The sequence below is a fragment of the Papaver somniferum genome, chromosome 2 (genome assembly GCF_003573695.1).
Source record: "Papaver somniferum cultivar HN1 chromosome 2, ASM357369v1, whole genome shotgun sequence".
NCBI classification, from domain to species: domain Eukaryota; kingdom Viridiplantae; phylum Streptophyta; class Magnoliopsida; order Ranunculales; family Papaveraceae; genus Papaver; species Papaver somniferum.
Genome location: NC_039359.1, coordinates 8,604,359 through 8,631,265, shown reverse-complemented (window position 1 = coordinate 8,631,265; position 26,907 = coordinate 8,604,359). Strand labels below are relative to the sequence as shown.

General features: G+C 37.8%; 3 protein-coding genes across 3 annotated transcripts; all 3 read left to right on the top strand.

Annotated features, from left to right (window-relative positions):
- The first annotated feature begins 2,639 nt into the window (after nucleotides 1-2,639).
- On the top strand, nucleotides 2,640-6,249 carry LOC113346829 (coiled-coil domain-containing protein 115). The gene is made up of 6 exons (XM_026590358.1): nucleotides 2,640-2,799; nucleotides 3,568-3,703; nucleotides 4,373-4,528; nucleotides 5,070-5,125; nucleotides 5,342-5,429; nucleotides 5,688-6,249. The coding sequence occupies exons 1-6, from the start codon at nucleotides 2,653-2,655 to the stop codon at nucleotides 5,780-5,782; spliced, it is 678 nt and encodes a 225-aa protein (XP_026446143.1). The 5' UTR covers nucleotides 2,640-2,652; the 3' UTR covers nucleotides 5,783-6,249.
- A 1,032-nt stretch (nucleotides 6,250-7,281) lies between these two features.
- Nucleotides 7,282-10,378, top strand: LOC113346828 (SRSF protein kinase 3-like). The gene is made up of 4 exons (XM_026590357.1): nucleotides 7,282-7,812; nucleotides 8,222-9,001; nucleotides 9,727-9,774; nucleotides 9,860-10,378. Exons 1-4 carry the CDS (start codon nucleotides 7,630-7,632, stop codon nucleotides 10,178-10,180), a joined length of 1,332 nt encoding a protein of 443 aa, XP_026446142.1. The 5' UTR covers nucleotides 7,282-7,629; the 3' UTR covers nucleotides 10,181-10,378.
- A 6,053-nt stretch (nucleotides 10,379-16,431) lies between these two features.
- Nucleotides 16,432-17,844, top strand: LOC113346827 (protein EXORDIUM-like 5). Its single transcript, XM_026590356.1, has one exon. The coding sequence runs from the start codon at nucleotides 16,571-16,573 to the stop codon at nucleotides 17,609-17,611; it is 1,041 nt and encodes a 346-aa protein (XP_026446141.1). The 5' UTR covers nucleotides 16,432-16,570; the 3' UTR covers nucleotides 17,612-17,844.
- The last annotated feature ends 9,063 nt before the right edge of the window (nucleotides 17,845-26,907 follow it).

Below are 26,907 nucleotides of genomic sequence, written 5' to 3'. Positions count from 1 at the left end.
TGAATATCTTGGAGGATGCTCTTCATCATTCTCAAGAGATGATGAAGTTTTCTGCTGACTAAAAAAGACATAAAGGAACTTTGAAGTGAGTGATAAGGTTTATCTGGAGATGCAACCTTATAGACAAGCCTTTGTCACTTTAATAAAAAACTTCAAACTTGCAGCCAAGTATTATGAGCCTTTCACTATTCTGCAGAAGATTGGGCCAGTGGATTACAAGCTACAACTCCCAGCAGAAGCAATAATTCACCCTGTTTTTTGTGTCTCCCAGCTCAAAAAAACAGATTGGTGTCAGTCACACTCCTACTCCTGCACTACCTATTCTTGATAGTGATGGACATGTACTTGTCATCCCTGCAACTGCTTTGGACTCTAAAAACATAGTTAGGAATGAAGTTTTTGTACCTCGGTTACTTATTTATTTGACAAACTCATCAGCTGAAGATGCTACTTCGGAAGATGCAGCGCATATTAAGCATCATTTCCCTAAATTTCATCCTTGAGGACAAGGATTTGGTGACGGGGAGGGTATTTTCATGTGACTTCTATTGTGGTTGTCCTTCTTAACCGAGTGTCTGCCTAAATAAAGGTGACAGGTAGTTTAGTTATTTGGCAATTGTTGCCTAGTAGATGGTGGGCACATGTCCAAGTAGGATTGATTACTTCTTTAGTTGTTTTTTTTTTTCATTTTCGAGTTGCATTTATGTTGTAAGAGAAACCCTGTCTAAGGCAAGCTACGAATTAATGAAATTATAGTTCGCTATTACGGCAGAGTTACTCAAATCCCGTTCCATTTCTGTTCAATTTCATCATCTTATGTACTAGAACAGTACACCTTCCCCAAAGTACAAGGTGGAGGACACGGGGAGAACATGTCAGCAAGGATCGACCGCAGATTCGAACGAATTATTTAGTCGAATAAGAAGAAAATATATCGCTTCAATGAACAGAAAACACAAATAAGATAAGAACATTATGCCATAAATATAATGAAAGCCTTAACCATTGAGGATCCATCCACGCATGGGAAAGACCAGTGACCTCTCCATATCAATGTCCAGGGCTCACACAATCACTGAATATAGGGACTCGAGAGAAACCCGAAAACACTTCAGATAGGAAGTGGTCTGACAAAAAAAGAGAAGCAATAATTGGAAAATTTATTTAACAGAATTTTACGTGGACGTATAAACATATGCCTGTTTTGAACCCAACTCTCGTATCTCATGAGCTAAAGGTTGCACCATCAAGTAAACCCGTTAAACAACCTATATAAATCTCCCTTGTATAAGAGAACAGAAAATCAAGGAGGTATCTCATAAAACCAATTCACCGCCCATCATGGTTTGCCAACATCGTTTCTGTAGATATAAAAATGGTAAAATTAGGTGTTATGTTTGATTTCCGAGACCTCAACAAAGCGTGTTCCAAGGATGATTTCCACTCCCCTATATCGACATGTTAGTAGATGCAACACATGGACATAAAAAGTTCTTCCTCATGAATGGTTACGTTGGCTATAACCAAATTCGAATGGAAGAGACTGACACCCCCGAAACAGCATTCGTCATGCCGGTTGGGAATTTCTTTGATGTGGTTATGCCTTTCGAACAGAAGAATGTCGGGGAAACTTACCAAAGAGCCGTGGATCTCATTTTCGACAAGCTGAGCCATAACAGGATGGAGGTATATGTAAATGACATCATCGTCAAAACGAAATCTAGGGAAGATCATACACTTAACTCCGGAAAATATCCAAGATGTGGTCTAAAAATGAATCATGTGAAGTGCGTATTTGGGGTGACGTCGGATAAGTTTCTTGGTTCCAAAATTACCGAGGCCAGAGTAGAAATTGATGAGCCAAAAGCGGAGGCAATATCGACGATGACGGTGCAAAAAGACGAAGAATAATTACAAACACTCAATAGGAAAATCTCATATGTTATAGCATCTCCAATAGAAGGTGGAAGATTTATTTTCTAATGACACGTAGGATTTTAGACCTTCATTTGAAACAAATCCATCTCCAACAGTAGGCCCTATAAAACAGGAGGGATGAAATACTAATTTTGAAGGTTTTAAAGAAAGTCTTATTTAGACCTTCACAATGACCTCCATGTCATATTTTTGATTTTTAATAATTAATTAAAATACGGTTAAACGGTTAAGATTTCATCACATAAGATCTTTTAAGGGTTCAACCTATATGCCACTAGAGATAGTTTATTAGTTACGGAGTCCTATATTTTCTCAATGTATAAATCCTCATAAATAAGGATCTTAATAAAAATTCCACGTAGGATTTTTATCACCCTCTATTGGAGATGCTCTTAGGCGTTTTATCCGATACTAGGCACGAGCATGGCAAGCTTACTCTCGTTGCTTAAGAAAGGTTGCAGACACGGACAAGGCAATCAGCGCAGTGTTAGTGCATGCTATGGGAAACAACAAACTGGCACCCATATGTTACATCAAATGGGTCACGGACAAGGCAATCGGCGCAGTGCTAATGACATTCTAACGGGTCAACCGGTACATCACCGAAAACACTTTTTCGGGTCAAATGGGTGTACCCGTTAGGTGGGAACCTAGATTTACCCAGCGTATTTGAAGTTCTGGGAAAACTATGTTCTGATTTTCTGATCCCTCTAAATGGAAGAAGAACAGAAGAGAAGTGAAAGCTCTGAGAATGGAGAAAGGAAAGAAGAACAAGAGAAAGAAGAAAAACTTTTGAGATTACTGGATTCAACAGATGACTATCTTACTTTATGTGATTCCCTCTCGTCAACTCTTCGCCAGGTAAGATTTGAATTTTTGTAAAAATTAAATTAAACTGTTATTTCCCCGTTTGGATTATGACAAATTTTAGGGTTTTAATTTTTGGTTCAGCTGAATTTTTGTTATAAAAATTGTGGTGTGTGTGTGCATTAGTCTGATTTCGTTTTTGTTGTTGTTCTTTAATTTTGTAATTGCGGGTTTTTAAGAATCAAGTACGTTGTATTCAACTATTCTGCACCGGTGGGTGTGGGCGTTTAGGCTGGAGCTGTTTGGTTGGTGGGAAGAATTGGGATGCCCATTTGTCCACTACGTGCCAAGTTTTAGCTCAACTATATATTATTACTGTATTATTTGTTTCTCTAGTGAAGTGCAAAAAGAGAAATTACTTCACTTTGATGTGCATATGATCATCAACAATCTGGGGGTCCTTCGGTTCTTGACCAGTTTTATGTGTAAATTATATACCTAGTTTATCTGGTTTTCCAATTTCCAATCAGTTTAATGATACAAAGAGTGTAGATTATTACTGATACAAAGTTACAGCTTTGATATTAGTCTTGGTTGATTATGCAACAACATTGTTATGCTCTCTTTATCATAGATGTCGAATAGGCTTGAATTACACAAACTGATTTCTAATAAGAATAAATTTTATCATTCATCATTATTGTGAGATAATATCTCACAGTTCTTAGTACTTTCTACAATTCAGAATCTCAAGTGAAACTATTTGGCTATTTGGAGCTGTCTAAAACAGACTATTTGGTTTTGTGTGTGTATTTGTTACAGGGATGGTTCGAGCTAGCCAGTGCACGGCACTCAATGGGTACTTCACGTGTTACTAGTACGTTATTTGATCACAAGTTGCATCCTGCTGCCACCACGTTGCGGGTGGCCCGAGTTCACGACGAGTCTCCTTCAACAGGTATTCTTCAGACTTCCCTTATAGCTTACTTGCTTATGTAGTGAATTGCGAGCATTGATAGATTAGTAACTCAAATGCTCATATGTAGTGGTATAAAGCAAGATTTTACAGTGACACAATGAGATATTCCCGAGATACCAAGTTGGGTATTTTGGGTTAAACGGACCGAAGCCTTGATATTTGTTAATCATCACCATATGATGCATGTATGAACTTAGGTTGTTTAATAACGCTATAGGTCACTACTTTTGGATTGTTTGTTCCGCTTTAAATTTGGCCTGCGTGGAATCTGTTGCTGGTGATTGTTCTCCCGCTTTTGTATGTGCAATTAATAAATACTTGCTTCTGGTGTTTGTTTATTAAATTATCGTGAGTGAATTAGTATCAAACATGAGTAAAGGCTAAATTGGTCTGGATTTAGGTAATAAAAAAGTGTATGGAAATGCCTGAATCTTTATGGAAAATTAAACTCTAGATTTGGTTATATGAAGGAAGAACGTTTGCTTTGCCAACCCCGACAGAGAGGAAAAACTCTGGAGGGTAATGTATCTGTACCTGATGGTTTTGCAGATTGATAACTTCTTTTCTATCTTGATATTCTTACATCAAGTACTTATTTGCATGGATGTTCTCTTCCGTAAAGCAGTATACTAAAATCTAGCTTTGCAGATCCCATGTTGGAGCAACCACATTTTACACTATTGAAATGGGCAAGTTCTCACGACGAAATGAGTTCTCCAAGTGCTAAACAAATGGATGGAGATGAGTTGGATAGGAAGTCAAACAGTCCACAACTACGACGACGAGGCACAACCCAAGTTTCTGGTATAACATTTCATATCTCCAGGCATGATTGTGAATTTTAGAGTTAGTTAATATATCACCCTGATGTTCGAGGATTTGTATTATTGTATCTAAAGGTGGTGAAAAGGCATCTGATCTGGTTCTATGTTTATGGCTAAACCGATGTCCCGTATCTGTTCCCATTGTCAGTTTGTAAGCATACAAGAGTTTTATGGTCGGCCAATCCGTGTCTTTGTGATGAGTTCACTTTTCCGAGTATTGGTTATGCTCAACATGTTACAGCTTAAACGTAGGGAAAATAATCTACAAGAAGTTAAAAAGAACTATGCTGAAGGATTTTAAGACTGGAAACCATGGGAAAACGATGACTGGGTCTAGGTTATGTACACCATGTTGTGGAGTACTCTTCGGGGTGACTCTCGTCATTTCTGCATCACATATAAACCTCCATCTGTTAGATCACATTTTTAAATTGGTCATGTCATTATATCTGTTGTTTATTTAGGATTTGGAATCATCTTTAACTAATTCCTTTTTCCTGTTCATTTATCTTTCTTTGCAGAAGCTGACAAGGAACAACTGGCAAGTAATATGTCTTCTCTTAGTGTTGATGATCAAGTAAGCAATCCATTACACTAATTTATTGAGTTATTTTCCAATTCATTTGATGTAGTTTGATTAAACAACAATTGATTCTAAAATCTGCATGATTGAAGTACCTTTATGCATCTATTTATTAGTTTGATATATGGGAGACAAAAATAATGAAAGAGAAACAAAATGGAGCCATGTCTATATCTTTTGCTTATTTTTGTTTTAACATGCTTCTCTTAGGTTGAGAAGGAGCGGTCCAAATCATTATCAGTTTTTGGTACTTTGGTTTCTCCCAAACTCCGATCTGCTCAGGTTTCCTTCGAGACAGGTTTATACTCAATTTACTCTGCTTCATGAAGTTAAAACAGAAATTTTATCTTGCATATATCATTCTTAAGTTTCGTTATTTGCGTTACCTGCATTCAGTACTTCCCCTGTTTAGGCACATCCATTAAATCCTTTCTATGCATCAAACGACGTTATGGAACTCTATATGACCGATTAATTTGGTCTGCCAAACAACATAGCTGTTTATGACTTATGATGTGTATTTAGCCTTAGTTTTGTTTCTCTTCGGGTTGTGCAGCACTTGAGACACTTGTAAAAGTAGCAAACATGCGGTCTTTACTTTTATCCACTTATGCTGAAGTCAAGAATGATGTAAACAGTACCAAAGAGTGATGTTCACCTGTAGTAGCATTACGACCGGCTGCCTGTACACAATGAAATACACATGGACAAGTGCGTATTCACGTTTCCAACATGAATTAATGCACCAATTCAAGAGCGATGTCAGAGGATCCTTCTGTGGTCCTAACAAGCATTGTCTTGGACTGTTGGACATTATAATGGGGTCGCATAGTTTTTGGTTGAGACTACTCTGTGTACCCTTATATTGTCAAGAGCATTAAGTGAGAGTGGGAAGCCTAAAAGAAAATAGGACCATAGAGTTTCTGCTCTAAGACCGAGAGACCATGACCATGAAATTAAAGTGGAAGTGGAATTCATGTCTATTATTTGATGGGATCTTCTTTTTTTTCTACGAGTTATTGTTTGGTAGACTACTTTTGGTGGCATGGAGACCTTAATCCTATTATTACTAATAATCATTTTTGTTCTCCTAATATATTTGGTTGTCTTTATCAATAGGTGGTTTTCGTTCTGGTTGTCAACAACTGTTTTAAGCAAAAATTAAATTATATTCTGTATTTTGTAATCTACTAACTGATTTGACATAAAAATTTCAAATTAAATTCTTAAACTAAAACTTGTTTTGAAGTTATGCCTAATTCCAAATCATGATGGATCAAGGAATGAAGCCGGTGATTGATTAGGTCTTCGAAAAATTATTCATTCAGGACTGCAATATTTTTAGCTGATATCATTCAGAATAGCCATTGTTCACAAGCCATAGCTTAAGGTACGCATCTGTACCGAGGCATATGATAGATGGCATAGACAAGTGGTAGAGCCATTCTTGACCCATATAAGTGGTTCAGCCTTTCAGTTTCAACTAATATTCAACAGCTACACGTATGTACTGTAACTCGCATGCCATTCTTGACCCATGGCCATGGTGGTTGAAGTAACTAATTCATCAATAACCTAATCAAGTAGGAGCACTTAATAAGTTGAGCCAGTCTCCCCACTATTACGATTATTGATTGATAAATAATCATTTCAAAGTAATTATAGTCTCCACTTAAGGGTGTAAACAGATACGTTCACCTGACTTCGAAGATACCACCACATCTCGATCCGAAATCCAAATTATTGTAGCTGGGGTTGATTAATGCTCCTTCTATTTCAGGGAATGATACTTTCATTATTTTTTTTTTAATTTGGCTTATTTTTGAGCAAAGGTAGCCCGTAATGTTTCAGAAAGACAGGCACGTATAATTTGTACATGAAACCGGTCTATCTTTTTGAAACGAAAAGAGAAGTATAAATATACGGATGGAGCAGTATCTGAACTCGGATATGACTTGCCGACATCGTACTCTAAAAAGGGTCATTCTAAAAAGGGTCATGAAATGTTGGTGGAAATATCTAATTACTGTTTTGACTCGATACAGTTAACTTGTACTGATAACTAATTACTACCATTCAAACCTAATAAAAAAAATCTAGAAGTGGATTAAGTAAGGACTAAATCAGATTAGTAGTAATCTCAGAAGTCTCATTCTCCCAACGACCTCCTAATCTTCTATATCAACAGCTGCAACATTTACGCGTATTTTAGCAACAAAGGAAGGTTAACTAAAACAAAAGGGAAGAAAAAAAAAGAAAGAGAAAAAGCAGCTTCAGAAATGCATCATCTCTCTTCTCTTTAGGGAAAGTTTAAAATTCCAGGTTGCAACTACTATTTCTCTCTCTATCTCAAATTATTTACCCTTTATCAGTTATGGGTTTTCTGAATCTCTTGTTAATTTGAAGGTATAAGATTGGGAAATTCAATCTGAGAAAGTATTATCTGTAGAGTTGTGGTATTGGATTTCTCTGTTTTGTAAAGACAGATAGAAAGAAGGATGTCTTGTTCATCAAGTTCAGGGTCTGAACAAGAAGAGGAAGAGGTTGATGCTTACAGAAAAGGAGGATATCATGCAGTTAGAGTAGGGGATTCATTTAAAGGTGGAAGATATATTGCTCAAAGAAAATTGGGTTGGGGTCATTTCTCAACTGTTTGGCTTGCTTTTGATACTCATTCCTCTGTATGTATTACTTTCCTTAAATTATGATAATGTTTGTGTTCTATTTGGTCCCTTTATTGAATTACTTCTGTTTGATCCTTTTTGTAGACATGTATTTATTTGTTGAAAATGTCATCATCATATAAAGCTAGGGTTTCATTAACTATGTCCCTGCTCCAATAATGTCTTTACAGTAAAAATTACTGATTCTCTTCTGTTGATAAGTATCTGAACATCGATCTGTTTCAACTGAATTTTTTTTAATCAAGTAATTTACTCTGACATTTTCCTTGTGACATATAGTTGATTCTCATCTGTGTTTGCTTTCAATTTTGCGTTATTTCTGTATGTCTCCTGTGGGATTTATCTTTTTATTGTTGGCCATGCCTAAAATGATAAGTTTCTATGTGGGCTTCCTCCTGTTTTGCAGAGATTTGTTGCACTTAAAATCCAGAGAAGTGCAGCTGATTTTGCTGAAGCTGCTCTCCAAGAGATTGAAATTCTATCTGCTATTGCCAACATTGATTCTTCGAATTCCGAGTCTGTGGTTCGACTAATTGACCACTTTAGGCATACAGGTCCAAACGGACAACACATTTGTATGATCCTCGAATACCTTGGTGATAGTTTACTCCACTTGATCAAATACAATCGTTATAGAGGTCTCAATTTGAATAAAGTTAGGGAGATTTGTAGATGGATTTTACTAAGTCTTGATTACTTGCATAGAGAAGTTGGAATAGTTCACTCAGATTTGAAACTCGAAAACGTTCTGCTTATCTCTACCATTGATCCCTCCAAAGACCCCAATAAATCTGGATTTTCTCCTATTCTTGAGAAACCAGAAGGCAGTTCAAACAGTAGCGGTTTGGTAAATATTGGCGAGAAGAAACTGAAGAGGAAAGCAAGGAGTGCAACAGTTAAGATATCTACAAGGAGAGCTTCAATGGGAGGAATTACGAAGCGCATAAGGTCATTAGATGGAATTGATCTTAGATGCAAGGTCGTTGATTTTGGGAATGCATGTTGGGTTGATAAGCCTTTCCAAGATGAGATTCAAACAAGACAGTATAGAGCTCCTGAAGTTGTTCTTGGAGCTGGTTTCTCATTTTCTGCGGATATGTGGTCTCTTGCTTGCGTTGCTTTCGAGCTTGCTACTGGTGAAGTGATGTTTGCTCCTACAAGTGGTGAAGGGTTTACTGAAGATGAGGTATGTTTCTTGCATTTTTTAAGCTAACATTTGACTGCGCACTGGCATATATATTCTTTTTGTGACATGGAGAAGTCGCACAGAAAAATGCCTAATGCTATATGGTACTTAGATAGGATCGATGGTGCATATATAAACTTATTATGTGTACTTAGATGAAAGTGATAATAATGGACGTGCCTGTGATCATATTTTTATTGATGATATATATTTATTGTCGAATGAGTCAGATGGAAGTGTTGATGAACACTAAATTAAACTACATAAACTTCTATAACATAGTGATTATAAGTAAACAGCCGTGGAGATTAGGATCCAATTATCACATATTTATTATTGACAGATAGGTGTATCAGATGTTAGTCATTCAATCTTCAAATCTTTAATACATTTTGTTAGCTGAACATTGCGACAGAACTAGCTATCCAACTAAATTCTGTTGTGTATTGATTATTGACATAATGTGTGTCTATATACAGATTGTACTGGATAAGAGTAGTGATTTCTTTACCGCATCAATAGGAAAAAAGTACAAAAAACAACTAGAGTTCCTTTATGTGTCTAGTGTTAACAAGTACGAGAGTGTAGACCGTATAAGTATCAAAAGTTCAGCACCCATTATGCATGCAAGTTACAACCCACACTTAAATAGTTCTTGAAAGAACTAATCTAGATGCTTGTGATTTGTTCATTAGCCTGACATTGCCATTTGGTTTATTTGTTAGGATCATCTTGCTCAAATGATGGAACTCCTGGGAAAGATGCCAAGAAAGGTAAGAATTTTTTGAATTCCTCGTGTATAAACTTTCAGAAATCCTTCTTTAGGGGCAAAAGTTTTATGCTCACTCTTGAACACAGATTGCTGTTGGTGGATCTCAATCAAAAAAATACTTTGACCGATATGGAGATTTGAAGAGAATCCGACGACTAAAGTTCTGGCCTCTAAATAAGCTCCTTGTGGAGAAATACAATTTTCATGCCTCGGATGCTTCTGAGTTTGCTGCATTTCTCACTCCTCTTCTGGAGTTTGCACCAGAGAAGCGACCCACAGCTGAAAAATGCTTGCAGCATCCTTGGCTCAAAATTAAAAATCTGGCCCCTCGCCAAGATGAAGAAGAATCATCCCTTGGAAAATTGGAAGTTGGGATAAACAGACTTAAGATTAAGGTGGGTAAATGATGAAGGAATTCAACGGCTTTTTGTATCTGCCACCTTCCTGAATTTCTCCCTCCCACGTTATTATCATAATCTTTGCTGTATTTTTGTTCTGTGGATTTGTAAAGATTCAATATATGAAATTCGAATTTGTATCCTGATTCAAAAAGTAAACATCCTGTAAATATAGCTTGGAAATGGGTTCAGACTGTTCAGATTCAATGTTCCCCCACCATTTCATGAATTTTAGTCTTGAATCGAAGTTTGATTTCCTATCACACCTATGACCCATGACAACTAAAATGGAAGCTTCATACATGCTCATCAAATATCACCAATTGGCCAGTCAAGGTTGCCTCTGTCATTTCGTTCTTTAGGCTGACAAATACGCATTCTACTTAAGCTGCAAGTTGCAACATTACGTGACCCGCACTTGTGAGGTTGAAGCCACCTGCAACCTTGGTAGGAATAATCCAGTGGACTTGTGGCCTGTACGCAGTTCCCTGGAATGGGCTGGGCTTGATAGTATGACGCCAAAATCAGCTCTAAGACTAACAATCCCTACGAGTCTATGAAACCTATTTTGAGGCATATTCGGCTGAAAAGTTATCAGCTGAGGCTGATAATTTGGTATGCCTCAAAACAGATTTCGAGTCTATGACACAGGTGGAAAAAACATGGCCATAAGTTAACTGTAAAATTCATTTACAGAGGAACGAACTCCAACTATGTTATGTTTTTCGATTTAAGCAGGACCAAAAATTCTTTCATCACGTGATGGTAAGAAGAAATTAGCAGTTATAATAACATTTCTTCAGTGAAAATTTACCTGTTTTGCGTGTTTCATGGATTAATTATTCTTTTAAATACTAAACTCTTGGTCGGTTTAAAAGTGGTTTAGTGTTCAATGCCTGCCTGCAACGTTGGTATGTGGGACTTAAAGCATGGGTCGAACCGTCCAAGTTCAAAACTAATCTCATCTAATCAGAATAATTACTAAACATCTAGACTACTGTTTTAAGTTTCTAATTAACAATATTAATCATAAAAGCTACAGAAAAAATCACTAAGTGTACAAGTTCCTTAGCAGCTAAGTTCGATTTGTTCACGTGGTTTAGTACCAAAAGATTAAGGTTTTTCTCTTTTTAGGCCATTAACTATCAGACCTTAAGTCGTGTGTCTAAAAGGAAATCAAATTCAAACAGCTGAGCTGAATACATATGTAATAAAAAGCATGTGCTGATATTACACGTGGGCCATATACATTGCGTATTTGACTTACTAAATTTACTTTTTCTTTCTTTACTGATTATTAGTAATTCAGCAATTGAAATGATTTGGTCCCGGAAATGGCAAAAAGTTGTCTTCCGAGCAACTACTTCACAAGAAACACAAACAGTAGCTCCTGCATTGGCAAGCCAGAATCCAGCACCCAATTCAGGCAAAAGGTTCCATCTCAATTGGGTTTGTAAGCTTAATTTGCAGTTATGCACTTTAAATGCCTTGAAGTTTGTTCTTTGGTGGCCATTAAAATACATTTAGTTTCTGTTTTCTCGGTTTCAGAGAATTCAGGTCCTATTCTTTTTTTTTTACCAAGCTAAATTGGGGCCTACTATTATTAATTTGGGCATATAAATTACTCCATCTACCTGATAAGAAACGATAAGGGTTGTCTAAATTTGCTAAAACTACCAATTTACCCCTTAAAAAATATTAGTACTACCAATTTACCCCCATTAACTGTTAATAGTAAAACTTAAAAACAAAATCAGATTTTCATTTCCATCCCCTCATAAACCGATTCTTCTCTTCTTCTTCTCCCTCTTTTTTCATTTTCTTGAACCAAAACATCGTCGATTATCGACGATCTAAAAACGATTAATCGTTTTCTTCTTCTATAAAATGGAGGAAAAAACAAGAGTGAAGCATCCTACTAACAGAAAATTTCCTAGTGAGAATAATCCTAGAATTGTTGAAGCAATTCGAAACAAAATGAAGAAAACGGTTGAGGAAATTGAACCATCTTTGATCGCACAAGAGGAGGAAACCGGTCGAATCAGGTACTTTTCTATCAACCCAATCCTCTAAACTAGGTTTTAGTAACTTGCAATCGCTCAAAAATTAGAAATTTTGAAATCGAATTTTTCTGGGTTTACCAGAATATGATGATATTAATGTATTTGTGAACCGATTGTATTAGGACTCGGTTGTTGTTCATACCCACAAAAACCGATTGCCCTGCACGTGTTTTCTAGCTCGAGAAATTTGAACATAATCGGTCAGTGTTAATACCCACATAGCCGATTGTATAACTGTAGGGATAACTGTTTTTTTGTAACTTTTTTTTCGTTAGAATCAGATTATATATGTGTCCACATGGCCCGATTGTGTAGCCACTGCTTAGCCATAATCAGATTTCATTTGGATATATAAAATCTGATTGTTGACGTGTAATGTTACAATCGGGTTTTATAAAAGTATCGAGTAAACCGATTGTTGTAAGAAAGAATGACTAATGTTTCTGTAACTTTTTCTTGTTAGAATCGGATTACATTAACACTTATATATACGATTGTACATGTGTTATGTTAGGAATCGGTCTTTATATGTATATCGAGTAAACCGATTGTATACCTTGAATTCAAAAATATGCATTAAATTCCATTGTTGTTTGTCGCTTATCTCCGTATTTTACAGTCCAGACAAGGGCAAGAAACAACCTCAAGCCGAAAAAAATATAAGAGGAAAAATGATTTGGATTCTCCTTACAGTTTGAGAACTCGTCGAGAGGGTGGTCAAAATTTAAATGCTTCCCACCGAAGGGGCTCGGGGAGTAAAGCCAAAGAGATCCACATGAATGACCCATCACCTCAAGCGGAGCAACCAACACAAGAAGAATCTGATTCTGATACACCTACTGAAGAAGGAGGTGGTGACAGAGAAGTTGCAGAAGAAGAAAGTGGCGAGGAGGAGATCAATGAAGAAGAAACTGGTGGAAAGGAAGGTGATGAAGAAGAAAGTGAGGAAGGTGATAAAGAAGAAAGTGAGGATGAGGATGAGGATGATGGATAAGAAAGTGAGGATGAAGGTGATGGAGAAGAAAGTGAGGATGAATGTGATAGAGAGATAGGAGAAGTTCAAGAACAAGTCCAAGGAGGAGACACTCAAGAACAAGGTAAGACAGATGGTAAGAAAGATAGTCCAAAGAAGAAGAAAGGGGACCACATGCCCGACCCGGAGAAGATGTTTCCTCGCGGCCCTAATGATCCTGTGAAAGGGTTACCCGGTGATGGAGGACGGGTGTTATGGGGATACAAAGAGAGTTGGACCGCGGTCGTCTGCCATACCATATTAATTACCTAAACCTTATGTTATATAATATATAACTTATTATCTGTGTATTGTTTTGATTATTGTCTATCGGATTTGTTTTGTTTTATAGGATCACAGGGATGTCATTCTTGTATGAAGCCAGGAAGTCAGTGAGTATGATGAGGAATTGGCCACTGCAAGGAATAGAATCAACCGTTGGAGAATTTGATGAAGTAATCGATTACGGGGTTGTTGCCTGCGGTCGAGAATTTGGATCTTGGTTACGACAAACCTCTTTGTTCCGCCTTTGCCGAGAGATATTACGGGGAAACGGATACTTTGCATCTTCCGTTTGGCGAAATGACTCTAACTCCAGATGATGCGAAGTTCATTATCGGGCTAAGTGTAGATGGTAAAGCCGTGAAACACAAAGAGTACGCGCAAGAGCTTGAGTGGGACAAGATTTACGCGTTCACCAAGGAAGTGTTCTAATGGGATGATGAGATGACCAAGTCACAAATTCTAGTAGGCAAACACAAGCAGAGGATATTCCATCTCTCGAAGTTGAGGGCACTCTTCAACTAGATATCAGGGGAGGGAAAATTTTAAGGCCAATGAAAAGATGGTTGATGAATTGAACAGTCTCGGAGATGTAGAAGCGGGTGCAAATTTTGGGGAACCGGTGGAGGAGGAGGAGCCAAAGAAAAAGAGGAAGAGAGTCGTCTCAAAAAAGTATTATGAAGGTGCATCGATCAGCGCCCCAACTGCTAAACGAGGACGAGGTGGTCATGGTCGTGGAATGAATGGTTTCAAACTTATGTCTTTAACTATAAATAATTATGGTGTCAAAACATATGTCTTAAACTTATTGTCGAACTATGTTTGGTTATATTCCTAGTTTATGAACGACTGAATCTGGTTTCTTTTGAAAATTGTTTGTGTTCGTCTAAGACGCGATAAAAGAACCAACTACAATGTGTGTGCAAAAAATAAATGATTCTGGAAGTTTTTTCTGCCACAATCGGTTTACATTTACCTGTATAAAATCTGATTCTGAAAATTCCTCAGGGGTACAATTTCAGAATCGGGTTTTGAAGTTGCACCACATAGACCGATTCTGAAAATTTTGTTCACCTGGTTTTTAAGTTTTCAGAATCGGTTTATAAGGATACTTTTAAAGTCCGATTCTGACAAAACAAAAAAATCCAGAGATTGAGAATCGGTTTATGTGGGAATCACATGTAATCTGATTCTAGTGAGGAAAACTGACAATGTTCCTGTATCTTTTTTTTTTCCAAGAATCGGATTACAAGTGACATATTAAAAACTGATTATTGAGAGGCAGAATTTGACAACCTTTATAATCGGTCTATGTTGGCATCACATGTAATCCGATTCTTGCAAGGAAAAGTGGCAGTTCTTCTGTAACTTTTTTTGCCAAGAATCGGATTACATGTGCAGTATTAAAATACGATTATTGAGAGGCACATTTTTTATGATTTTGCAAGGACACAATCGGAATATGTGGACATACCTAAACTCCGATTGTTTGAATTGAATTTGAAAAAAAAATAGTCGTTGAGTCTTTATCTATATAAAGACAACCTCTTTGAGGCACTCCCACATCACATATTTAGCCTAGAAAATGGAGTGGGATCCGTATGAAGATTTGTGTCTCGTTAAATCGTTTGCTAATATGTTCCGTGAATGTCTGAATGAAATCTGTTCAATATTTTGGAAGAGAGTTAAAGAGTTCTTTTACGGGCGTACCGGGAATCCCGATAACCGCAAATTGAGAGACTTGGCATTCCGAATCAACTACATAAAAATTGCAATGCGAGAGTATGTTAAAGTTAGAAATATGGTGATACCAACATCATCCACAATCCCCTCTTAGAGAAAAAGTGAGTAATCCGATAATATTTATACTTATGTCATCGTTAAAAATTCGCATACTAACATTTAAGAATTCGTTGAATTTCAGCTGGAACTTTTCAACGGGCTATGGAGAATTCGTAACGGGAAAACTAAGTTCATTCACCACAAAGAATATACGACGTTGTACCGATGTGTTCAGAGGTTCAATGACGAACATTTGATATGTCAAATTCTAGAATACCCATACTGAATCTTGCATATGTAATGCGCTAATTTCCTAAACTATGTAATGAATATTTTGTTGCTAAAATTAAGGTATAATCGGATTATGTGGGCATATATAAACACCGATTCCAATAATCGGTTTATTTTTGCTTTGAAAATATCCGATTCTGAGTTTACTTCATCCTTTGAAAAACTCAACCCAGAATTGGTTTACAACTGCACTAACATCAACCGATTCTAGATTGAGTTTTGAAAAGAAAAATATTCAAGTTTTTGATGATGAATTAATGGTAATTGATTTAAGGATTAATTTGATTAAACATCATTTAATCTCCCAAATTACCACTAATCAATCAGGGATAGTTTTACCATTTAGTAAAATAATTGGATACGGGGTTATCCATTTTACTTCAAATTATTTTTTTTGAGGCCCAAATTAATCACGGCCCCCAATTCATCCAGGTTTTAAAGAAAATTCAATTTGAACTTCTCAGTGACAATTTTCACGATTTATAAAGGGGGATACCAGTCCTACTAAGTACTGATACCATTTCATCGATCCAACAGTCAGCATCCGTGGGATCTTTTTGTCCTATATGAAACGGTATCAGCACTTAGTAAAACTGGTATCCCCTTATAAATCATGACAATTTTGAGTTATATAAAGAAGCTGCAATTGTACAACACCATGTTCAAAATGATGGGGCAGTTAGCACCACCAGTACTTGTCAAAATTCAAACGCTAATTGAGGGTATTACAGCCAATTCACCTTGGGTAATTAGAAAAAGGTGATTCCCAGTTCTCCATAAAGGAAAGAAGAAACAGAAGGCAATGAAATATCTGTGCCCACTTATAGCTGTCAACAGCCCATCTCACTTCATTTACTACTCACTCCTTTATAAACTCCTCCTACTTCCTCTTCCTCCTCTCACCACCACCACCACCGCCATTTAAACTACACCAACGTCCTCTTATCTTTTACACTCTTAGAGAGAAAAATGTCAAAACTTTCTCTCTTTCTGTGTCTCATTTTCTTTCACTCTGTGAGTTCCATTTCAGCACTAGAGCTACAAAACCTCAAACCAGAATTCCACAACCCAAGAATCCCAAAATCAACACTTTCTTCCTCTAAAAAATTTGAAGGATCATCAGATTTGGTAAACCTTCGTTACCATATGGGTCCTGTACTTTCATCACCAATAAACACTTACATAATCTGGTATGGAAAATGGCTTCCATCTCAGAAGCTCATAATCAAAGATTTTCTCTTATCTATTTCATCATCAACAAATCACAGAACGTCACCATTTCCATCCATATCACAATGGTGGAAAACAGCATCACTATATTCAGATCAAACCAATTCAAATGTATCTTCAACGGTGTTGATAGCTGGTGAATATGTTGATTCGAAGTATTCACAAGGTAAACACTTAACCAGATTAACAATCCAACATGTGATTGGTAATGCAGTGAAAACAGCACCATTTCCAGTGGATCATAAGAATGGGATATATCTGATCTTAACATCAGATGATGTTACAATGCAAGATTTCTGTAGAGCTGTCTGTGGGTTTCATTATTTTACATTTCCTTCCATTGTTGGTTACACATTACCATATGCTTGGGTAGGAAATTCAGGTAAACAATGTGCTGAAGTCTGTGCATACCCATTTGCTGTTCCTGGTTATATGGCTGGTGGTGGTCCATCAGCTCTAAAACCACCAAATGGAGATGTTGGAATTGATGGTATGATAAGTGTGATTGGACATGAATTAGCAGAGTTATCATCAAACCCATTGATAAATGCTTGGTATGCAGGTGAAGATCCAACAGCTCCAACTGAGATTGGTGATTTATGTGAGGGTTTGTATGGAACTGGTGGTGGTGGAGGTTATATTGGTCAAGTTATGAAAGATAGAGTTGGAAGAAGTTTTAATTTGTATGGGAGAAGAGGCAGGAAGTTTTTGGTTCAATGGATATGGAGTCCTGTTTTGCAAGCTTGTGCTGGTCCAAATGCTTTGGACTTGAAACCCTAATTTATCAATCAATCAATGTCTCTGCTTGAGAGATTGTGTTTTCTTCTTGGGGCTGGTTTTAGAGGATAATGTACAGAATGGGTTGTAGTAGCATGTAGGTGAAGAGTTTTTTAATTAGATTTTTTCATTTCAATAATTATTTGATTATTGGATTTAATTTGGTGAATTTATATATATTTATTATAAGGATGATCTCTGTTTGTTTCAAATTTATGCAAACATTTTTTATACTACTTTTCTCTAAATGCTGAAGAAATTCAAATTTGGTTTCATTAAAAAAATTGCTCATATCTTTGCCGTAGTTCCCTTGTCTCGACTCTCGAGCGGAGCTTCACTTTCAGTTGCTTTTTCATTAATTAAGAAAGGATTAGTTTAACATGCAAAATAGATATTTTTCTATGATATTTTCTAAGGGAATAACTAGGCAGCGTGCCAATAATGGCTATACGCATAACTGGTCAAATGTTCTTTGTTTTCATAAGTTTAGCAAGGCTGCTAAAGGGCTAGCAATTCATCCGATACCAAATCCATATTAAACAAAAAAACTGGCTCCGCTGGATTGGTAATCTGCATGAGATTTGATAATTACGTGTACCAACCTTAAACTACTGGCTTAATTTCACACGAAAGTCATGAATTATGCGAGTCCCAGATCCTAATTTTCCACCTTCTAGAACCTAACTAGCGAATTTCCCATAATCAACCTAGGTATATCCAAAGATCTATTACCTCGTTTTAGAAAGATGAGATTGCTTTGTGTACAAATTATATATAATACAAATCTTATCTTTTTCAGAAATAAAATAAAAATACTATCTCTTTTTTTGGAAAAAATAAAAAATGAAAATAACACTTTTCCAAAAACAAAGAGAGGATATAGAAATGAAATTAACATTTGATTAGAACGAAGAAGAATATAAGAGACTTTAGTGTTCTAACCTGATCCTACCTTTTATTTAATTGGCTGCTAACTCGGCTTTCTTCAGTGTTCCTAAATTATTTAGATTAGTAGGGCATTAGGGATTTTAGGACAAGTGAGTGTGCGATAGGATTGCTAATGTTAAAATCTGCGGGCATTCAACTCAAAACCAATTGACAATGAGTGGATTGGCCCTTCATATTATATTTAAGTTAATTATGTAATTACTAGCGATGAGGGACTTCCAAAGCTAAAGCCAGAGAGGAATACAAACAGTAGAAGAAGAAGTATGGGTTGGGGAATTTTAGTGTTTCCTTTCCTCCAAAGTTGCACTTATTGTTATTGATTTTACAGCTGTGATCTGCTGGTCCAAAGTCTAAAAGAAAAGAACACGGAGCATCAGCTGTTCTTCTTTTTCAATCATACAGATACAAGAAAATGATTATTTGTGTGTTTGACATGTAACCAAATTAAAGCCCTAAAATCCTGGGTATTCACCAAAGAATGAGAAGTCAAATGAACCAACGCTCTAGTCTCATTGCCCATTACTTCCTTTCCATTTTCGTTAGAGTTAAAAAAGTAATACAATAATTTTGTTAGACTTTTCTTCAGCACTACTATTTCAACGGCAACGTATCACCTCAAGACTTTTAAGTCATTTTGTAGGGAGTGACTTGAATCAGGCTCTGATGAAATGCAGGTAAAGGTCAACTCAGACGTATCTAGTAGTCTGTCATCTGATGATTCATTCAACCAAGTCTGCTCTCTTTGTACTAAACAGACCACCCTTAACTTGTTAGTCATTTTGTAAATATATGTCCACGTCTTCCTTTCCCCTCCTCTGCTGCACCTCCAATTTGACAGCAAAGACTAGACGACAAACTAGTCGTTGCCATTTCCAATTACCTTTTCTCATCACAGTAATAAAAGTTCAAAATTTGTATTACAAAACCTATCCACCTCAAACAATCAACTATCTCTACTACTCCCAAACTGCACATCCAGGCCTGTCACTCGGTTTTTACCTAGTTTTTGGTTGTGCCGAAAAAGATCAAAGTAAATGTGCAATTGCAAACCACGTTTTTCCTTATTGTGCCATACGAAAGCACAAGATGCCTCATAATATTCTACTTGTAAACTAGACGAAAGCTCAATGAAGGACTGTGTAGGAGCAAAATATGTAACGAACGCGTGTCAAAAGATCAAGGCGGAAGTAACCTAGTTTAGATACAACTGTGGGTAGGAAATCAGATCTTCTCACTAATTCTTATCCTATCTAGTTAGTCCTAAGGACAGTATTATAACTTGATTTGTATCTCTACCCTTTATAAGGGAAAGAGAGAGATGTTTGTAGGGGATCAACTTCTTCCTCCTCCAACAACTAGAGAGAGAGCCCTTAAGTTTGTAACACTTCTTCCATTAATGGATTTTCCATTAATGGATCTTCATGTAACATTCCGATCATAGTGAAATCCTGTGGACGTAGGCTTCATTAATGGCCGAACCACGTAAAAACTCTTGTGTTCATGTTTACTTTGATGCACTTCATCTCTTACTTGTTAGTAGATCTCCATCTTAGGTATTAGACCTCTTTGAGTGTGGTTGTTAGATTTTTAGCAACTAAATTCTGGCGCCGATTAAGGGGACTACTGATCTACCGAGCGAGAGTCTTCCACAACTTTTGGTTTTGAGGTAGTTTCAGTGAAGCGACAGAACTGAGAAGAAAAAGAAAAAAGAAGAGGCATGAAAAACCAGAAGTTATTATTCCAAGAAAACAACGGCGAGAAACAAAATCAGAAGAATATCATCGAAAGGATAAATCCTCTTCTAAACTCATTATCTTTATGTTTTACCTTTCAGATCTGAAACTTTTAAGCAAAAATCTTTCAAAAGAGTTTTCCATCAAAACCAGGGGTTATTATTAGCAAAGAATTTTTCGATTTCTTCTTCGAAATCTCAGCAGATTCCCAATAATTAGCTCTTGTCCTTCAAAACCCATGTGGGAGATTTTCTGAAAAATAGAATAAATAGGGATTTTTACAGGGGGTTAGTCCTCGAGTGATTTCTGGGGAGTTGAGTGTATTTTAAATCTCAGGAATTTTGAGAGATTTTGAGAGAGTGTAGGGAGTTTGAGAGAGTTTGGTGTTTTTGAGTTTAGGGAGTTTGGGGGAGTGTAGGGAGTTTGAGAGAGTTTATTAGAGGGAGTTTGGGGGAGTTTGAGAGAGTTCACTCCTAACTCATTCTCTTTTAAGAAACACTAAACCCTCATTTGCAAATAACATTGATCTTTAATCAAAAGAAAAATAAATAAATGAAAATGATCATATCTCTGTATCAATAGTATGTTATTTTGTGCAACGAGATAATTTTTTTTCCCTTCAATTTAACGGTCTCCATACAATTCTAACTCCCTTTGTTCACGAACATTTTTCCACATTTTCCTGTTGAAGTTTTTACTAACTGTCCATCGAGAGCGACCAAATGTGTCACGTATTGTGATGGAATTAAAATTTGGTTCAAAATCTTTTCTCCGAGCTATAGCATTTATTGAATCTTATTTATTTCTAAAATTAGGGTTCTTATTTGGGGTGGTTAAGGGAGTAGTGGTTGGTTATAGGTGGTGATGGTAGTGGTGAGAAAATAGTTTTGACGGTGGTTGCAGAAGTGGTAATGTAATTCAACTCAGGGAAGCCCTAATTGTGAAGACTTCTACATTTTTTTTTGCTGGTGCATGTTACGGGATATGTAGATCTAAACAAATCTATATATCCACACGTTTTCATGGACTCTAGATCATTATCCTAATATTTTCCTAGAAATGTTTCACCGTATCATAATGGCCATCATCTGACAATCATTTCATCATGTTGGGAACAACATTTTTGTTGGTGAGATTTGAGAAATCCGTATGATTTGAAAAGAAAGATTTTGAACCAAATTTGGTTGTGAGACCAAAATACACTAAAATCTCTACTCTTTTGAGAGATTTGTTGTGAGACCAAAATACACTAAAAACTCCTTCGAACTCCCCAAAGCTACCAACTCCCTAGTATTGTAGGGTTTTATGACTAATAGGGAGTTCAAGAGCTTTTTTTAAACTCTCCAGCGACTAACAGGTGTTTTCTAGGGAGTTTAGGAGACTCCTCTGAACTCCCCCACGACTAACTGGGATTTGGAGAGACTCCCTCAAACTCCCTCAGGACTAACAGGAGAAAACCCAAATACATTAAAATCTCTCGAACTCTCCCACGACTAACCCCCTGTTAGCCTAACAGGAGAAAACCCAAATCAACGTGTGACTGAGACAGTCCTCTAGTGTGTGATGCTGAACGAACAAGGAGAAAATGCTTCTCCAGAGAACCAACTCCCGACTACTTCCTTCCCGTTTCAACAAATTGGGAGCAAGTCATTCCGGGCCAACATGAAACAACTTGGGCATACCTAAGAAAGAGGAGATCCTTTCCCTCTTGTCTCTAGATATTTAATTGCTGATAGTTTGAGTAACATCTGCAAAAACTCTTGAGAAGGCGCTGATTGAAACCACATGACGAGTCCAACAAAGAGCTTCATAAATTGAGAATTCTATCCCCGAATGTCGCGATCGGTTTTATTATAGCAAGAATAAAAGGCTAAGCATTTTTTATCTTAGAAACTTCCCTTACCTAGTGTAACATGCCACAATATTTGATTGATGGTGCAGATATAATCTTCTATCTCGTTTGCTAGTTTTTCCGTATACTTTAGCTTCCCAGGATGGTGTACAACACAACTAGACACGATAATACAAACTGTCTTGTGTCTAGATTTTCTTTGCAGTTGCTAACTTGTAACTGCTATTCACAGGGACCTTTGAGGTTAATCGGGCGAGATACGACAGTGACATGATGGTGATCATCGATCTTGGAATGTTCGTGAACCGAAATAGCAGCAATTACTTCTCTTCCCAATTAGTCTACAGGTGTGGGAGATTCGACGATAATTGGATCAACGTGTGACTGAGACAGTCCTCTAGTGTGTGACGCTGAACGAACAAGGAGAAAATGCTTCTCCAGAGAACCAACTCCCGACTACTTCCTTCCCGTTTCAACAAATTGGGAGCAAGTCATTCCGGGCCAACATGAAACAACTTGGGCATACCTAAGAAAGAGGAGAATCCTTTCCCTCTTGTCTCTAGATCTTTAATTGCTGATAGTTTGAGTAACATCTGCAAAAACTCTTGAGAAGGCGCTGATTGAAACCACATGACGAGTCCAGCAAAGAGCTTCATAAATTGAGAATTCTATTCCCGAATGTCGCGATCGGTTTTATTATAGCAAGAATAAAAGGCTAAGCATTTTTTATCTTAGAAACTTCCCTTACCTAGTGTAACATGCCATAATATTTGATTGATGGTGCAGATATAATCTTCTATATCGTTTGCTAGTTTTTCCGTATACTTTAGCTTCCCAGGATGGTGTACAACACAACTAGACACGATAATACAAACTGTCTTGTGTCTAGAATTTCTTTGCAGTTGCTAACTTGTAACTGCTATTCACAGGGACCTTTGAGGTTAATCGGGCGAGATACGACGGTGACATGATGGTGAGCATCGATCTTGGAATGGTCGTGAACCGAAATAGCAGCAATTACTTCTCTTCCCAATTAGTCTACAGGTGTGGGAGATTCGACGATAATTGGATCAACGTGTGACTGAGACAGTCCTCTAGTGTGTGACGCTGAACGAACAAGGAGAAAATGCTTCTCCAGAGAACCAACTCCCGACTACTTCCTTCCCGTTTCAAAAAATTGGGAGCAAGTAATTCCGGGCCAACATGAAACAACTTGGGCATACCCTCGATCAGTAGATAGTAAATCATCTCGGGCATCATCAGTACGGAATCAATTACCTCGCTTCAACGGCCGACTGCAACTTCGGAAAATAACACAACTGACTGCTTATCGAAATCTTTCGAAGACACCAAGCCTGATTACCAGTGAGACGCTATCTCACCTTGTCGAAGCGTATAGCCGGGGGTGAAACCTGAAACGGAAGAAACCAAGACAAACAACGGAAAGAACACATTCTTTGAAGAGAAATAACTACGGGGCAGAGTTCGGAGGTTGACAGGAAATTTGTGCCAACTTGTAAAGTCACAAGTCTGCAGTGAGTCACGAGATAACCGGTAACTCTAACATCCAGAAAAGAACTTACAAACTGTGGCAGCAAAGTGATACCGAAACTGAATATATGAAGAATGAAATATGTGTTGGATCAAATGTACAACGGTAAGAAGATGATGTGACAAACGCAGCGACAGATTTTTCGTACTCAGGTCATCAAATGGAATGGACCGTGATGGTCCAAAAGTTTTGGTCCCGACCAAAACTATCGAGTCGAGGTTACCAATAACGAGATTATAGTGACTAAATAACCTGGGGGACGCCTTGGGTTGTTAGCGTATTGTAACACACGGATCATTCGTACTCGGGTCATCAAACAGAATGATCCGAGGTGATCTAAGAGTCCTGAACGAGTCAGGAGCTAATCGCAATGGTCATTCGTACTCAGGGCGACGCTAGTGTGGAAGTGCCGAGGTGACTTACACTCGAATGATCATTCGTACTCGTGGAAACGCCAGTGTGGAAGTGCCGAGGTGACTTACACTCTAATGGTCATTCGTACTTGGGGCAGTGGCAGTGTGCAAATGCCGAGGTTACTTACAGTCAACTGGCTATTCGATACTCGGGGCGGTGGCAGGGTGCAAGTGCCGAGGTAGCCTAAGGGTTCTGGTGGTTGGAAACCAGCAACCGATTATCAAGGCATGAGTACTTGATAGTGGAGCATACAACATTGCTCCGATCGCAAGTGTGATCGATTATAGAGGCATGAGTACTTGGTAACTCACTTGATCCGGGATAGTCGTTTGATGGCACCCGGGATATTCGGGCTATAGAACCTAGGCAATACCTAACACTTCCATTGGTTAAAAGCATCAATGATGAGATACCTCAATCGGGACATGGCATTGGGCCCGATGACTCTCGTTGTTGAGTGTGTTCGACAGAAATGGAACATTAACTAATGCTTACTTTGAAATGCTTAGTATTACAGGAAAACATGTGCGCTAAACTACGAACACTCATGAAAGCTGCAAGGGCATCGCACATTTTGTAATGGAATTAATTTGTCAAAGGAAAGTGGTACTTGGAGGATTCATCTGGGAACCCACAGGGGCACGATACGTATATCAGCAACCGGGGCAACACAATAGTGACGAAATACCTACCAAGTCATCTGCATATGAAACTTGAATAGCGCGTTAACAGGGGATAACATGAACCAAGGAGGCGACATACAGGGACACAGAAGATAAGAAGAGTAACTGTCTTAGTCGAGAATTGTCAACAGCAAAAGCTACGGACCGAGGTCACCAACCAAATGAACGTTGCAGTGAGACGAAGGATGCAATGAGATTATGGAGTTTCCCGAGTCTCTGAATCAAACTAAGGATTGCAGCAGTGAACTATGATGTATCGACATCGTTAAAAATCACAAACAAGTATGAGGCAGTCGCGAGGCAGGGCAGGATATAGCTTACGGCTAGCCTTCTCATACCATTGCAAAATGCAGCGGAACAATGCGCCCAAGTGTATGGACTTTCCAGGTCGAGAAAAGGAACTTATGGACTTCATCGTCAGCAGCAAGACCAAAATCTATCATCGAAGAAACGAGCTAAGTATCGCTTATCTCCAAGGCTGCAAATTTTTTTAGCTAAAGGGGACATGGCATCCATACATTTCGGTTCCTCATCGGCCACTATACCATCTCAACGGATTACTCGTTTGAATAGTGTTAAAACAGGAGCTTAAGTACTTTGTGCACAGATCTGGACGCATACTTTCAGGCGAGAAAAAAGACGTGGAAGCTAAGGACAAGAGCTAGTCTGGGGATCAATTGTTGTCTCGAGACTCCGCAAACGAATAGGGGCAAGTACGCGTACTAGGAAGGTGCTAATAGTATTCCTTTGCGCAGTCCTTTCAACAACATTTGAGAGTCACAACACCGCAAGAAAAATCTTTTGGAGGAGCGCGAGAAAACCCTCATCTTTTGAAGCAAATTGAGGAAACCAATATCGCCAGCTGGTTCACAAGACAACTAAGTATCACCTATCTTAAGTAATTGTCTACTGTGTGTATTCAGTGGTTATTATTTGCGTAATCACAATGACTAAGGCGAATACGTATATTAGGAAACTTGACATGCCATTTAGATAACTTGAGTAACTTTCATATATCTTTTCACTTTAGATAAAAAAATGTTTTCCTGATTTATACTATGAGCATGTTTAGTGAATAACATCGCGAGTACGGGAACAATCGGTCACATCCTTAGAGTCGTATGAAAACAAGTTTGACCACAAAAATGCTAGAAGTTAAAAAACTCATTATATTTTCGAATTTAAGGATTAAATGTGAGCCTCTCGGGGCATAGAGTGAACCTTCCATTGCTTTTTTCAGTTAACCGAATAGTCACACGGGTCGATTCACTGCGATGTTTATGCTAACAACAAAGTTTTGATTTCGCATCGTAATATACTTGAGATATAGAAATTATCATTTCTCCTCATAAACAACAACAACTCATGTCCATCTGGAGAGTTTCAACTACGATTCGACAAGAACTGATGCCTAATGAACCAGTAAAAGTTTTAGCATAGACCACCAAGGAGAAACACTACAACTTCGAACATGATGAGTGCATGGCCCAGATTCTAATCAGTTCGAGGTTGCTCCATGTATACTTCAGGCAAAATAATAACAATCCAACACGAAGCGAGCGGCGATTACCAAGGAAGATTGATAGCTCGGGGCAGAGGTCACAGTTCAGTTCACAATTATTATCTAAGACTAGACAGTACAACCCGACGGGAGCAGAGTTGCAAGGAATATAATATCACGGCACGACGACAACAATCAGCAACCTTTGAACCAAGAGTTTCTTTGAAACTTCGCACAAGAATAGGGGCAAGTATGCATACTGCAGAAGCAGTTTGTATTCTTCTGCTCAGTTCCTTCAGCAACAATGTGAAGCCATGCAGCCCACCGCAAAGTACGTCTGATGCACCATTCAGCCGAAATTATCGACCTACCCCAACAAAAGACCCACAACAGAGGCAGACACCACCAGACTAGTATCAAAAAAGAAAGTCAGTTAAAGCCGAGAAGAACGACTCAACATCAGAATTTCCCAACAAGAGTGCAACATTGAAGCGATAGTCAGCAACACTAAGAGAGCTGATCACCAAAGTTAGACACAATTGAATAGTCTCTTCGAATCATGTACCCTCTGTATTGAGTTGTATCGAATTCGACTCGTTAACACATTCCAGACACC

What these genes read in the sequence shown, in the direction of transcription:
- LOC113346829 (XM_026590358.1), top strand. Translation starts at nt 2,653, where the DNA reads ATGGAAGAAGAACAGAAGAGAAGTGAAAGCTCTGAGAATGGAGAAAGG. An exon ending in TCTCGTCAACTCTTCGCCAG is followed by an intron (nt 2,800 to 3,567) that starts GTAAGATTTGAA and finishes TATTTGTTACAG; the next exon opens with GGATGGTTCGAGCTAGCCAG. An exon ending in TCAGGTTTCCTTCGAGACAG is followed by an intron (nt 5,430 to 5,687) that starts GTTTATACTCAA and finishes CGGGTTGTGCAG; the next exon opens with CACTTGAGACACTTGTAAAA.
- LOC113346828 (XM_026590357.1), top strand. Translation starts at nt 7,630, where the DNA reads ATGTCTTGTTCATCAAGTTCAGGGTCTGAACAAGAAGAGGAAGAGGTT. An exon ending in CTTTTGATACTCATTCCTCT is followed by an intron (nt 7,813 to 8,221) that starts GTATGTATTACT and finishes CCTGTTTTGCAG; the next exon opens with AGATTTGTTGCACTTAAAAT. An exon ending in TGGGAAAGATGCCAAGAAAG is followed by an intron (nt 9,775 to 9,859) that starts GTAAGAATTTTT and finishes TCTTGAACACAG; the next exon opens with ATTGCTGTTGGTGGATCTCA.
- LOC113346827 (XM_026590356.1), top strand. Translation starts at nt 16,571, where the DNA reads ATGTCAAAACTTTCTCTCTTTCTGTGTCTCATTTTCTTTCACTCTGTG.